General features: G+C 49.8%; 1 protein-coding gene and 1 long non-coding RNA gene across 3 annotated transcripts; one reads left to right on the top strand and one right to left on the bottom strand.

The window, feature by feature from the left end:
• Positions 1-5,890: 5,890 nt before the first annotated feature.
• On the bottom strand, positions 5,891-7,481 carry LOC120710714. Its single transcript, XR_005689990.1, has 2 exons — positions 6,878-7,481; positions 5,891-6,779 (listed from the first exon to the last, which is right to left on the bottom strand). It is a non-coding gene; the product is annotated as an uncharacterized LOC120710714 (long non-coding RNA).
• Positions 7,482-10,677: 3,196 nt separating this feature from the next.
• LOC120710713 (probable WRKY transcription factor 51) lies at positions 10,678-11,947 on the top strand. 2 transcript variants are annotated; one of them, XM_039996309.1, is made up of 3 exons: positions 10,678-11,052; positions 11,168-11,317; positions 11,521-11,947. In XM_039996309.1, the coding sequence occupies exons 1-3, from the start codon at positions 10,694-10,696 to the stop codon at positions 11,714-11,716; spliced, it is 705 nt and encodes a 234-aa protein (XP_039852243.1). In that variant the 5' UTR covers positions 10,678-10,693; the 3' UTR covers positions 11,717-11,947. The 2 variants fall into 2 exon arrangements, with proteins under 2 accessions (XP_039852243.1, XP_039852242.1); XM_039996308.1 differs by having other exon boundaries at positions 10,678-11,091.
• The last annotated feature ends 67 nt before the right edge of the window (positions 11,948-12,014 follow it).

Below are 12,014 nucleotides of genomic sequence, written 5' to 3'. Positions count from 1 at the left end.
TATTCCTTGATTTCATCAAAAGCTTGTTGCTGTTCTGCCCCCCAGCGAAACTCATCATCGGATTTGATCTTCACTAAACCCATAAACGGCTCAATGCGCCCAGACAGATTAGAAATAAATCGCCTGACAAAGTTAATTTTACCGATGAGTTTCTGTAACTCTTTCTTCGTAGTAGGTGGTTTCATCATCCTCACAGATTCTTGACTCTTCAGGCCGATCTCGATTCCCCGTTCATGCACCAGGAATCCCAGAAATTGACCGGCCGATACACCGAAGGCACACTTCTTTGGGTTCATTTTGAGTCCAAACCTTTGAGTCCGTTCTAAAACTTGGCGCAGATCTTCTAGATGCCCCCCAGCCGATTTGAACTTGACCACAACATCATCAATGTAGATTTCTACCAATCTGCCGATGAGATCATGGAAAATATAATTCATGGCACGTTGGTACGTTGCACCGGCGTTCTTCAGTCCAAAGGTCATAACCAAATACTCGAACAAGCCAACTGCGCCTGGTACTCTGAACGCGGTCTTGTTCACGTCTTCCGGGGCCATGAAGATCTGGTTGTAACCGGCATTACCGTCCATGAAACTCATCATTTTGTGGCCAGCAGCGGCGTTGATCAATGTCTCTGCAACAGGCATCGGGTATTCATCCTTCGGAGTTGCTCTGTTGAGATCTCTAAAATCGACGCAGACACGCCATCGGCCATCTTTCTTTTGCACCGGCACCACACTGGAGATCCATTCTGCATACCGGCACGGTCTGATGAACCCAGCATCCAACATCTTCTCTATTTCTTTCTTGACTTCCTCTAGGACTTCGGCCTTCATCTGATGTGCTGGTTGCTGAAACGGCCGAAACCCCTTCTTGAGCGGGAGCCGATGCTCGACGATGCTTCTATCCAGACCGGGCATTTCAGTGTAGTCCCATGCAAAACAGTCCCGGTACTCTTTCAGTAATGCAATCATCTCCTCACGCAAGACCGGATCCAACTTCTTGCTGATAAATGTCGGCCGTGGCTTATCCCCAGGACCGATATCAATTTCTTCCAAATCGTCAGCCGATGTGAACACATATCCTAATTTACCGTCGTCTGAAAAAACAGCTGCGAACGCAGGCGAGTCTCCGTTGTCTACAAGATCAGCGGCAAACACAGGGAGATGACCATCATGTGTACACGATGTAACAATTCCGACCACAAACAGAATTTTTCTATTTTTTGGGGCCGGTCGCTGGGACCGGCCTCCCTATCAGCATGCCAGGATGCATCTATTCTGTGAGGCCAGTGGATAAGACCAGCCTCAGTCCGTTTTTTGTCGCCTCGATCCGATCACAGTCTTCCAGGGCGATCCCTGAGATCGGCTCTTGTCCTTCCGCATCCCAGGCGTTCATATCTGCGACGGAGACCTCGCTGGAATCGTCTGCAGGGACCACTTCTACTTCATCGCCATCCCATTGGATGAGGTACTGATGCATTGTGGAGGGAATACAACAGTTAGCATGAATCCAGTCCCTTCCAAGCAGCACTGTGTATGTACTCTTGCTGTTAACGATGAAGAACGATGTTGGTACAGTCTTGCGGCCCACTGTCAGTTCCACGTTAAGAACCCCCATCGCCTCTGATGGCTGTCCATTGAAGTCATTGAGCATCACATTGGTCTTGATCAGATCAGCAGAAGAACGACCCAATCGGCGCAGCACAGAGTACGGCATCAAGTTGACTGCAGCGCCAGAGTCGACCAACATCCTGTTCACAGGCTTGCCGTTGATGAGGCCCTTGAGATATAACCCCTTCAGGTGCTTGTAGCTTTTCTCCTTGGGCTTCTCGAAGATGATTGGCCGCGGAACGAGATCCAACTGCGCGATAGCCAATTCTTCCGGTTGGGGTGCCCGAAACTCCGATGGGAGCACGAACACCATATTCACGTCAGCCGATGGTCTCTCATCGGCTTTTGCCTGCTTGGGGCGCCACTCCTTCCTTGGAGAGCGCCTCTCCTCCCTTCGCGGTCGCCTGATTTGCTCCGCGAGATCCGGATGCGCCTTTCTCAGCAAGTCGAGGTATTTGGCTTCAGCCTCTTCCAGATTGCGCAAGCGCTGTACTCTGCGCTTCTGCGAGCGATTGATCCCATCAGGACACCACCGTGGGCGATGGTACCTGTCTTCTTCTTCTTCTTGCTCGGAATCGCCCTTGGTTGGCCTCTTCATACGGTCATCATGATGTGTTCCGGGCCCTAAGCGCCGGAACACTGATGTCTTGTCCTGCTGGTGTCCTCGAGGCCTGCACTCCAAGCAATCATCTATAGTAGATAATCGGCTCATGCCGGAATTCCAACAGTACCTGAAGAACGGGCAATGCCAGTGGTCGCATATAGCCTGGCGCCTCCCCAATGTCCTTCCTGAGCGGTGCTCGTACTCATCTTCTTCCGATTCATATCGGCGTCGCAATTGGTACTGGTACTGGTATTTTTCCAGAAACCGATTAGAAGCTGGGAGCTGGTTGCGGATATGACGTACTTGCTCTTCAGTCACATGTTGCTGCTCCAACTCACGTTCATCCTGCGGCCGTTTCCCAGAAGCGGCCTCTCTCTTCTGCTTGTCATGGCGGCGCACAGGTCCCACCATGTTGATCTGGAATGCTAGATCCTGGCCCTCGAATCCGAAGTCTGACAGCTCCACAACATTAGCCTGCGGGAAGGGCTTCGTGTCAACCTTCATTGTGTGTTGAGCCAGGATTAATCGGCCTTGCTCGATAGCCGATTGTATCTGTCGACGTAGCTCCTTGCACTCACCCGTGGAATGAGTGAACGAGTGGTGCCATTTGCAGTACAGTCTTCCCTGCAGCTCTTGGGCCGTTGGCAACTTGTGATTCTCTGGGAGCTTCAGCTGTTTTTCTTTGAGGAGTAGATCAAATATCTGCTCCGCCTTGGTCACGTCGAAGTCGAAGTCCTTCACAAGTCCCTGCTGTTTGACCCACTTGCACGGGACAGGGTTTGCCCCCCGAGTCCACTCTGCCACGACTACTTCTTGCTCCTCGCCAGAGTCGTCAGATTCTTCAGCTTGTGCCATGTTTACATGGCGCTTGAACTTGTCCTGGTACAGCTCAGGATGGTAATGCTCGTATGCTGTAAGCTTCTGCACCAGGTGCGCCAGAGACGTGAACTCCAACTGAAAAGCCACATCCTTGATCGGCTTAGCAAGTCCCAGGACAGCCAGATCGACTGCCTCCTTCTCTGTGATGCGCGACGAGTAGCATCGGTTCTTGACTTCTCTGAAGCGCTGTATGTACTCCGACACGGTCTCTCCTCGCTTTTGCCTGACCTGGGCGAGGTCGGCAATTCCGGCTTCAGCAGCCTCCGAATGGTACTGGGTATGGAATTGATCTTCAAGCTGCCTCCAAGTCCGAATTGAATCCGGAGCCAGTGATGCATACCATCCGAAAGCTGGGCCTGTCAGGGATTGGCCGAAGAACCGGGCCCTTAACGGATCCGACACTGAAATCATCCCAAGCTGCGTTAAGTATCGGCTCACATGCTCGATGGAGCTGGCTCCCTCTGACCCGTTGAACTTGGTGAACTCAGGAAGCCGATACTTAGGTGGCAGTGGGATCAAGTCATAGTCGCTTGGATACGGCTTGGAATAGCCGATTGCTTTCCTCTTGGGCAGGATGCCGAACTGGTCTCTCAGTATTGCACTGACCTGCTCCACACTAAGAACTCCTGGGGCCGATGGCTCAGCACTCGGCCCAGTAGCGTACTTTGCCAGCCACGCTTGTTTCTCTGCGCCTACTCCAGAAGCTCCTGGGTTCGCCATCTGCACCGAGCGTGCTGGACTGACGCTGTCAGGGATGTAGGCGCACGTGTAACCGTGCGAGATCTCTTTGGGTGGCTCGGTGAGGAACTGGCCTTCCCCAGGATCACCGCCGATCTTGTGGACGATGTAGATCGGCGAGCTCTGTGGTCTGGGAGCTGCAAATGAGAATAGCAGTTGCGGCCTAGAATGCAGTGCAGCTTCCTCTGTGTGACTCCCCAGGGTTGGCCCCGATGGAGAGTACTGGTTCTTGATTATCTCCTGGATGACGCGGTGCGCCATGCGTTCAAGCTCGTTCATCAGGCTCTGAGAATGCCGATGAAGCGAATGGGCCACCATGTAGTTCATCTCCTGACGCAGGGCTCTGGTGCGCTCTTCAGATGGTACAGACGGATCTACATTGTCAAGAGCGCCTTCTGGTGAGAACCCCTTCCACCTGATGCCATGGTTGCGAGTCTTCTCAAAAGAGCCGATGAGATCGGCTTCTAGCAGAGCTTTGATCTCGTCATACTTCTTCTTGTGTTCAGGATACATATTTATAGTCCGGAGACTTGGGAAACAATCTAAACTAATCTTGTTCCGATCGGACTCTATCTCTTAACATTAAACTAAATCTAAGGACACACGACCAATGTGGTCCATATGCTCACGCAGGAGCCGATTTACAAGCCTTCCTCAATTTAAGACTACTGCGGATAGCCTAAACACTTTTCGCTTGGTGTGATATGACGACGCACCGAATCATCTACTCTGCAGAGGCTACAGGATATGTCAGTGTCCGGTTGACACGAGCTATGAGAGGATGTCGAATCCATCCATCTATGGGTTTGTGACGTGGGTGCCCCTTTCGCCTTGACTTGTTGGCCCCCTTGAGGGCGGTAATATACTCTCTGTTCGCTTGTTCGCTAGGTTGGAGTTGGAGCCGGAGCTGGAGCTGGAGCTAGTAGTTGGAGTGGTGTGAGAAAAATAATGTTGGCTGGTTGATGGCTGTAAATTAGTGCTAGAGCAGTGTTTGAGGAAAATATTATTGGGCTGGAGACTGCTGCAGCTGACCAACAGAGTGATAGGAATGCGACTCACGTGAAAACGAGTCCTTGTCCTACGTTCCTGGCAGGTTCCGAACAGGCAGCGCGCGCGAGTGCAGTGATCGGTGCTTGGCAGGTACAGTACAAGATCTACTACTATTTACAGACATTCCGATCCCGTCACCCGGGCCTGCGCTTTATCTGTTGTTCACTGTTGAGAAAGGGTTCGGTGTATGCATCCGCCAGTCGGTCCAGGAAGAGTGGATTTTGTGCCGCGCGGCGCCGTTCCGCCGGGAATCTGGACGATCGTGTTTGCGTCGTGATTCCGGTGGAGGGCAGACCGCCGAGGAGGTAGGAGCGTATAAATGAACAGTTGCAGGTCCATCGTACTTCTACAGCGGCAGGTCCAGCTGGGAACATGGGTTGTCAGACGCTCAGACCAGGTGGGCGACGGTTCTAGAGTTGGAATCTTCAACAGTAACATCGAGAGTAAAAAAAATACTTTCATCCGGCGCTAACGGAGCAGCTCTTCATCTTCCTCACCTCAAGAACACCGGGCGGGGATGCTAATGCCGTGTTTAGTTTCCACCCACGTAAAAAAAATCACATCGAATATTTCGACATATGTATGAAGTACTAAATAAAGTCTATTTACAAAACTTTTTGTATAGATAGATTGTAAATCGCGAGACGAATCTAATAAGCCCACTTAATCTATGATTTGCAACAGTGATGCTACAGTAATCATCCGCTAATTATAAATTAATCATAGATTAATTAGCATCATTAGATTCGTCTCGCGATTTACAACCCATCTGTGCAAAATATTTTATAAATAGACTTCATTTAGTACTTCAAATTAGCAAAATTCTTTCGCAAAAAAATTTTGTGTTTCAACTAAACAGGGCCTAATATTTTTTGCCATAAGCAAATATTCCAAGATTCTTCAATTTTAAAAGGATTCACCAAATTTTTGTGACCATAAAACAAAGGAAAATAACTTTGTGCACAAAAAAATCAAAAAAAATTATACATGATTACAAATATTTTTTTTCAAGAATTGAGAGCAACATCCAATCAATTATTTGGTACAACATGTACAACTAATTGCATGAGGGCATGCACAACTGTTTGTGCATCACAAGATTTGAGGTAAAAGGGCATGCACAACTGAAGATGCACATATCTTAAGTTATTATTTGTATATAATATCAAACAGTGATAATCTGCAGATTGCTCTATGCTAGTGCTTCCCCTGTGCATCTGACTTGATACACTATAAATAATAATAACATGAACATGCACATATCATTTTGCATATAACAAAAATTATAAAAAATGGTCAGTAGATAATATTCACATATTTTGGGGCAGATAGTAGATCTCGAAACTATTGAACATGGGAGATGCATAAATAGACTTTTGCCTAGAATCTTTAGATGCACATTCTTCACAAACCACAAAAAAACTACGCAAAAGTCAAATTGAAGGCAGCACGTGTTTAATAAAATAAAAAATCTCGAAATTTGGTCACCTCAAGATTATGCACACCATTTTCTCAAACAAGAATCAATCTAACTATTCTATAGATAATGAAGCAAGCTATTTAGTGCAGAAAGTTAGATTTTTTTTCCTTGCAACAAAAGGACACCCAAGAATCATAAATGAGGTTCACATATTAGCTGCCAGCTTAGTGCTGTCAAGCCCAGCATCGCCCTCCACCGGTTACCGCTTGTTGAGGCAATGCCCAAGAAATGAGTGATGCTCCACCAAGGAAGCACTGCAGCCGGCGCAGCCAGAGGCAGGAGCTCGAGCTTCAATGCAGCCTGAACACGTGGAGCACTTGGATGCCAGATCCAGCAGCAACCGCCTCTCTAAGCAAGATTCAACTCTCAATCCGTGAGATCTGGCTGCCGCGTAGTCGTCATCGCCATCCCTCTGCACCTACAGCAACAAACGCGAAGAACATCAGCACCTGTGAAGAACACGAGAAGCCACGAGGAACATCATAACCGCGACGAAGTAGCTTCCGAGAACTGTACCTTTTCTTGTGCCCTCTTCCGAAATCCACAGGAAACCTCGAATCCATGTTTGGCGGGTCGATGGGATGCGAGCTGAGGAGCTTGATGGCGGCGGCCTCCCCGCGCGACTGGCGTGGGGGCATGAGCGGCGAGGCGTTGCCTTCGGCGGCAGAGTCAGCACCGTCGCCGGAGGTGGGGCGACATCGGAGGCCTCACCGTTGGACTCAGCGGCAGCATCCGGAGAGCATGAGTGTGGATTGGGCCTCCAAACCTTGCGCGACGGCAATGCCGCGGTGCCCCCTTCCGGAGCCCGGGTCAGTACAGCCATGGATTTGAGAATGGGGAGATGAGCTGTGGGGCAAGCGGCCGGGTTCGATATATCTCGGGGAGCAGAGGGAAGGAAGGAGGACGACGCAACCTGTTCCTGTCTATAATATTAAAACCACTGCATTTGCGAAAACCACTGCACCGTATACCCACTGTATTTGCGAAAACCACTGCACCGTATGCATATATTAAAAAAAACACACCCACGTCCTTCCCGAATCTCGACAAACCTGCTGCGCGCGGGCGGAATCACCATCCACCGTCCGTATACCCGGCGGAATGGCCGCGGGCGGCTCATTTTAATTTCCCAGGCAGGGAGGCGATTCGGCATCAGAGCAACTGCAACGGCGGGCTCCTCTGCCTGGACAGTGGGACAGGGCGGAATGAGCCTCTGTAATCACCGATCGCTATCCCCACCGCACAGTTCTCGCGCGACTTCGGCTGTGGCCGTGTCGTGAAAAATTTTAAAAAAAAAAGACAAATGCATGTATGAAGTATTAAATGAAATTTATTTGTGATTTTTTTTGGATAGATATAATTTTTCGAGATGAATCTAATAAGTCAAGTTCTATCATAATTAGCTAGAGTGATGCTATAATAACCGTGCTTAATTATCCCCTACTCGTAAGGTCAAAGGCCTCATTAGCTACAGTGCTGCTACAGTACAATAGTTATGGAGGTAGTTTCGTAATTAGACTTTATTTAATATCGCTAATTAGTGGTCGAAGCACCGAAAAGTTTTCGTGAAAATTTTGGTACTGTAGCACATTTCGTTGTTACTTGATAAATAATATTCAATTATAAACTAATTAGATTTAAAAATTTTATCTCATGCTAATCAGTTAGACTGTGTAATTAGTTATTTTTTTAAATGTATTTAATGCTATATGCATATGTTCAAAAATTTGATGTGACGGGTAAAGTGAGAATTTTTCTAGAACTAAACAGGGCCTTCATTGGTTTCGCCTGTGAGGGGCTGAGGCCTGTGGCTATTGCCTATTGGACACCGGAGACTGCGTGCAGTTAATCAATTTGGTCCGGGCAGCTGCAGCAGCTCCATGCCTCCATCGTATGCTTGCACGTTAAAATCTCTGTCAACTGTCATGTCTGTAGTGGTACAACATCATCCTCTGATTTGTCAGCGTACGATCACGGACGCATCAACTGTGCGTAACCATACAGCCGTTGACGCGCACGTCGCTGCATTGAATCAGAGGAGGAGATCATCTTCTGTGTTTCTGATTTCTGAACCCCAGGTCGTGGAACCTATACATGGGGCGCGTTTAGTTCCCAAAAATTTTCACCCAAAAATTTTCACCTCCCTTTTAAACACATATATGAAGCACTAAATGTAATTAAATAACAAAATTAATTACACAGTTTGGATGTACATGACGAGACGAATCTTTTAAGCCTAATTAGTGCATGATTAGCCATAAGTGCTACAGTAACCCACATGTGCTAATGACGCGGTCAAAGGCCTCAAAAGATTCGTCTCGTGGTTTCCAAGTGAGTTCTGAAATTAGTTTTTTAATTAGTGTCCGAAAAATCCTCCCGACATCCAATCAAAGTGCTGATTTGACATCTAAAAATTTTTGAATGGGGAACTAAACGCGCCCATGGCCTACGCAGCAGCAGTCGGCGTCGTCATCACTCACCAGTAGTACCACCAGTACTCCCCCGTGGCAGAGAGTGAAGGGAACGAAACGATGCCGAGCGAGAGCAGCATCGACCGTGCGCCGCGCAGCCTGCGAACGGCGAAAACGGCACGGCACGGGCAAGCTGATCAGCGAGCGATTGGGCAGGGCGCACCCGGCCGGTCCAGTTCAGCCCGGGGGGGCGCTTTGCGGACGCTGATGCTGGCCGAACCTGCCCAGAAAATACTCCGGGGTTACTGGCCGGGCACCGGGCAGGCAGCGCCGGTGTCTGGAGAGCGTCTGCGTCGTCTCGTGCCGCCAGCCCGCCACGTTCCTTCCGATGAAATCCTCTGCGCCGGCCACGTGCCTTGAATTCAGGCACTGGAGAAGTGGAGAGGGACTCTGCCGGCTTGAAAACGGCCGAGTTGCTCGATAACGTCTAGCATCCTTTTTTTTAATGTTTCTTAAATTTTTTAGGTGAAACTGTGAGATGCATTAATGTCTCACAGGGTCCGTTAACCCCACGCGCCGAGTGATCTCCGCGCAAGACAAGGCCTTTCTTAGAAAAGATGATTGCTTCGACAACTTTCTTTTTTTTTTCAGAAAGCTATAAACTGTCGCAAGCAACTTCAGTGCAGATAATGTTTTGAGACCCAAAGTTACTGTGGCAACTTCTTCCAACGTAAGCTCTTATCAATTTTTTTTCATAGCAACTTTTATTAACAACATAGTATTATTAGGCTATTCCCTGTGCAAGATTTCATTGCATGGTTTCATAGAGTGTCATGTAATTTGAGTTCGTGAATGAAACAAGGTCCCCCAATGCAAAGTTTCATTTTATAGTTTCATAAACTAGCCATAGCATTTAATTGTGAAGCATGTGGTTGGACATAAGTGCAAGAAATAAAACTCTATAGCCCCCAATGTAAGTGTCAATAAGTTTCATAGTCTTGAAAACAGTGTATATACAGTTTCATCCTGATAAAACTCCTTTCCTCTCTTTCTTCATAATTAACTTGCCATGTCATCACAATTGCTGACGTGTCACTATATTTAATGTGCATGAAATTTCTATAAAACTTGCATTAGGATTAGCCTCAGCGCAAGTTTTTGCTGCTCACCATGTTTTGACCGCGCACCGCGCGGTGGTTCGGGAATCCGGCAGCGGAATTTTTTTTTGTTTTTTTTGAAATATTGTAGGAGCACTGCATTGCATTTAAATTCCGTGTCTCAATCTGGAGTAAATCAGTGTCCAAGCCTCCAAGGCGCGATGACATGATATGATTGCATGTATGATGGATGTATATGGTCCTGGTTGCAGTAATTCTCGAACGTGATATAAGATGCGAGTCCCGCCCCTCGCCGCAGCCCGCGACCACACCCACACCGCCAGCGCAACCGCGCGACAAGGATGGGCCGACAGAGACGGGCCCAACCAGCACCCGTGCCCGCCCGGCCGACCCTTTCCTCCGCCACGCACGCGCGCACGTTTACGTACGGCTCCAGCCAGGCCACCAGGGACCGCGGCAGCAAATCAACGGCCCGGAAAATCGCAACGGGGGCGGCGGCTGCCTGCGCCCTCCCGCCCGCTCGCCTCCCCCGCGTGCGCGCCGCGCCGAAGCTTCTCCGTGCGCCCAGGAAACCCCGTGCGAAAGCCCCCGCGCGCGACGTCGCCGTCGCGGCGTCGCGCCCGGAGCCCTCGCCACGGGAACCACCTAGCCAGCGACGCCGCCTTTGGAATCTTTCTGCAGGATCGCGCATTCGCGCTGATCCCCCGGGCGCGCGCGCCTATAAAAACGAGCGCTTCGGCGGGGGGCATCCCTTCATTAGTTCGCCGCAGCTGTGGCCGGTCTCGGCCCATGCACATCAGCACATGGCGCTAGCGTCCTGCGACTCGCTCCCCGCCGACGCCGTCTGCTTCTTCCCGGCCATGGCGTGCCGCCACCCGTGCGACGGCGCCGGCGCCGGCAGCGGCCTAGCAGCATCCGCCTTCTACGGCGGCGCTCGTAGCCCCGCGGCGGCTTTATTATTCTCCCGGCCCCAGCTCGCGTTCGGTGGTGCGGCTCTCACCGGCCTGGCGCCGCCGCGGCAGCCCGACGCCGTCTTCGAGTGCCTGTCGGAGGAAGACGTCTCGTCGGTTGTGCCTGGCACGACGTTCGGGCCGCCGCCGCCGGAGATGCCGGTCGAGTACGCCGGGCCGGACGCCGCCTCGGGCTATGCTCATCATGTCATGTCAGTCTCGCGCATGTCTAGTAGATACGTGATGCACCGGTACTGTTTAGAGAAACTTTTTTGCATCAGCGGGATCGGATCGAGTCGCACCTTTTGACCAGTTGGACATTTTCAGGGGCGCGGCCGCCATGGCGGGGGCAGAAGGGTCCACGAGGACGACGGACAGGATCGCGTTCCGGGTGAGGTCGGAGGAGGAGGTGCTCGACGACGGCTACAAATGGAGGAAGTACGGCAAGAAGTCCGTCAAGAACAGCCCTAATCCGAGGTACATGACTACATGGGGATAAAAAGCTGATAACTACTTCGCACACCTCTAATTTGTAGTGTATTTCAATTTGAATGCCTAGTAGTGATCGAGAATGGTGAATAGGAAGAACGATGTAATTGCAAGTTTATATTATTATTTTGGAACGTAACGGCCAGCAGGTACGTGGACTGATGAGCCTTCAAATTAAACGATTATTGCAGGAACTATTACCGGTGCTCGACGGAGGGCTGCAACGTCAAGAAGAGGGTCGAGCGAGATAAGGACGACCCGAGCTACGTTGTGACCATGTACGAGGGGGTGCACAACCATGTGAGCCCCGGCACGATCTATTACGCCACCCAGGACGTCGCCTCCGGCCGCTTCTTCGTCGCCGGGATGCATCAAGCCCTTGATTAGGCAGAGCGTGTGCTAGCGTAAGATAGACATACGCACACTGACTGTCTTAGTTAGAGTAGACAAACCTACTCCACATGAATGGATATATATATATACACATAACAGAAACTATGCATTAGATTTATCGATACGATCTAAATTTGGAATGGGGGAGTAACATCTAACTACTAGTCTCTTCCCGGCTAGATAAAGTTACTGGCAGGGCCTACTGATTTTGCGCTACTAATTGTAGTATATATGAAATGCGACTTGATTAAATTCACTTAGTTTCATTTCTAAGAAAATTCCAACCGTTTAG

The sequence above is a fragment of the Panicum virgatum genome, chromosome 5K (genome assembly GCF_016808335.1).
Source record: "Panicum virgatum strain AP13 chromosome 5K, P.virgatum_v5, whole genome shotgun sequence".
Taxonomy (NCBI): domain Eukaryota; kingdom Viridiplantae; phylum Streptophyta; class Magnoliopsida; order Poales; family Poaceae; genus Panicum; species Panicum virgatum.
Note: the sequence above shows the minus strand (reverse complement) of the source record. Positions and strands in the feature narration are given on the sequence as shown.

Coding starts and splice junctions, on each gene's coding strand:
- LOC120710713 (XM_039996308.1), top strand. CDS start 10,694: ATGGCGCTAGCGTCCTGCGACTCGCTCCCCGCCGACGCCGTCTGCTTC. Junction 11,092..11,167: donor AGTAGATACGTGATGCACCG/GTACTGTTTAGA, acceptor GGACATTTTCAG/GGGCGCGGCCGCCATGGCGG. Junction 11,318..11,520: donor AAGAACAGCCCTAATCCGAG/GTACATGACTAC, acceptor CGATTATTGCAG/GAACTATTACCGGTGCTCGA.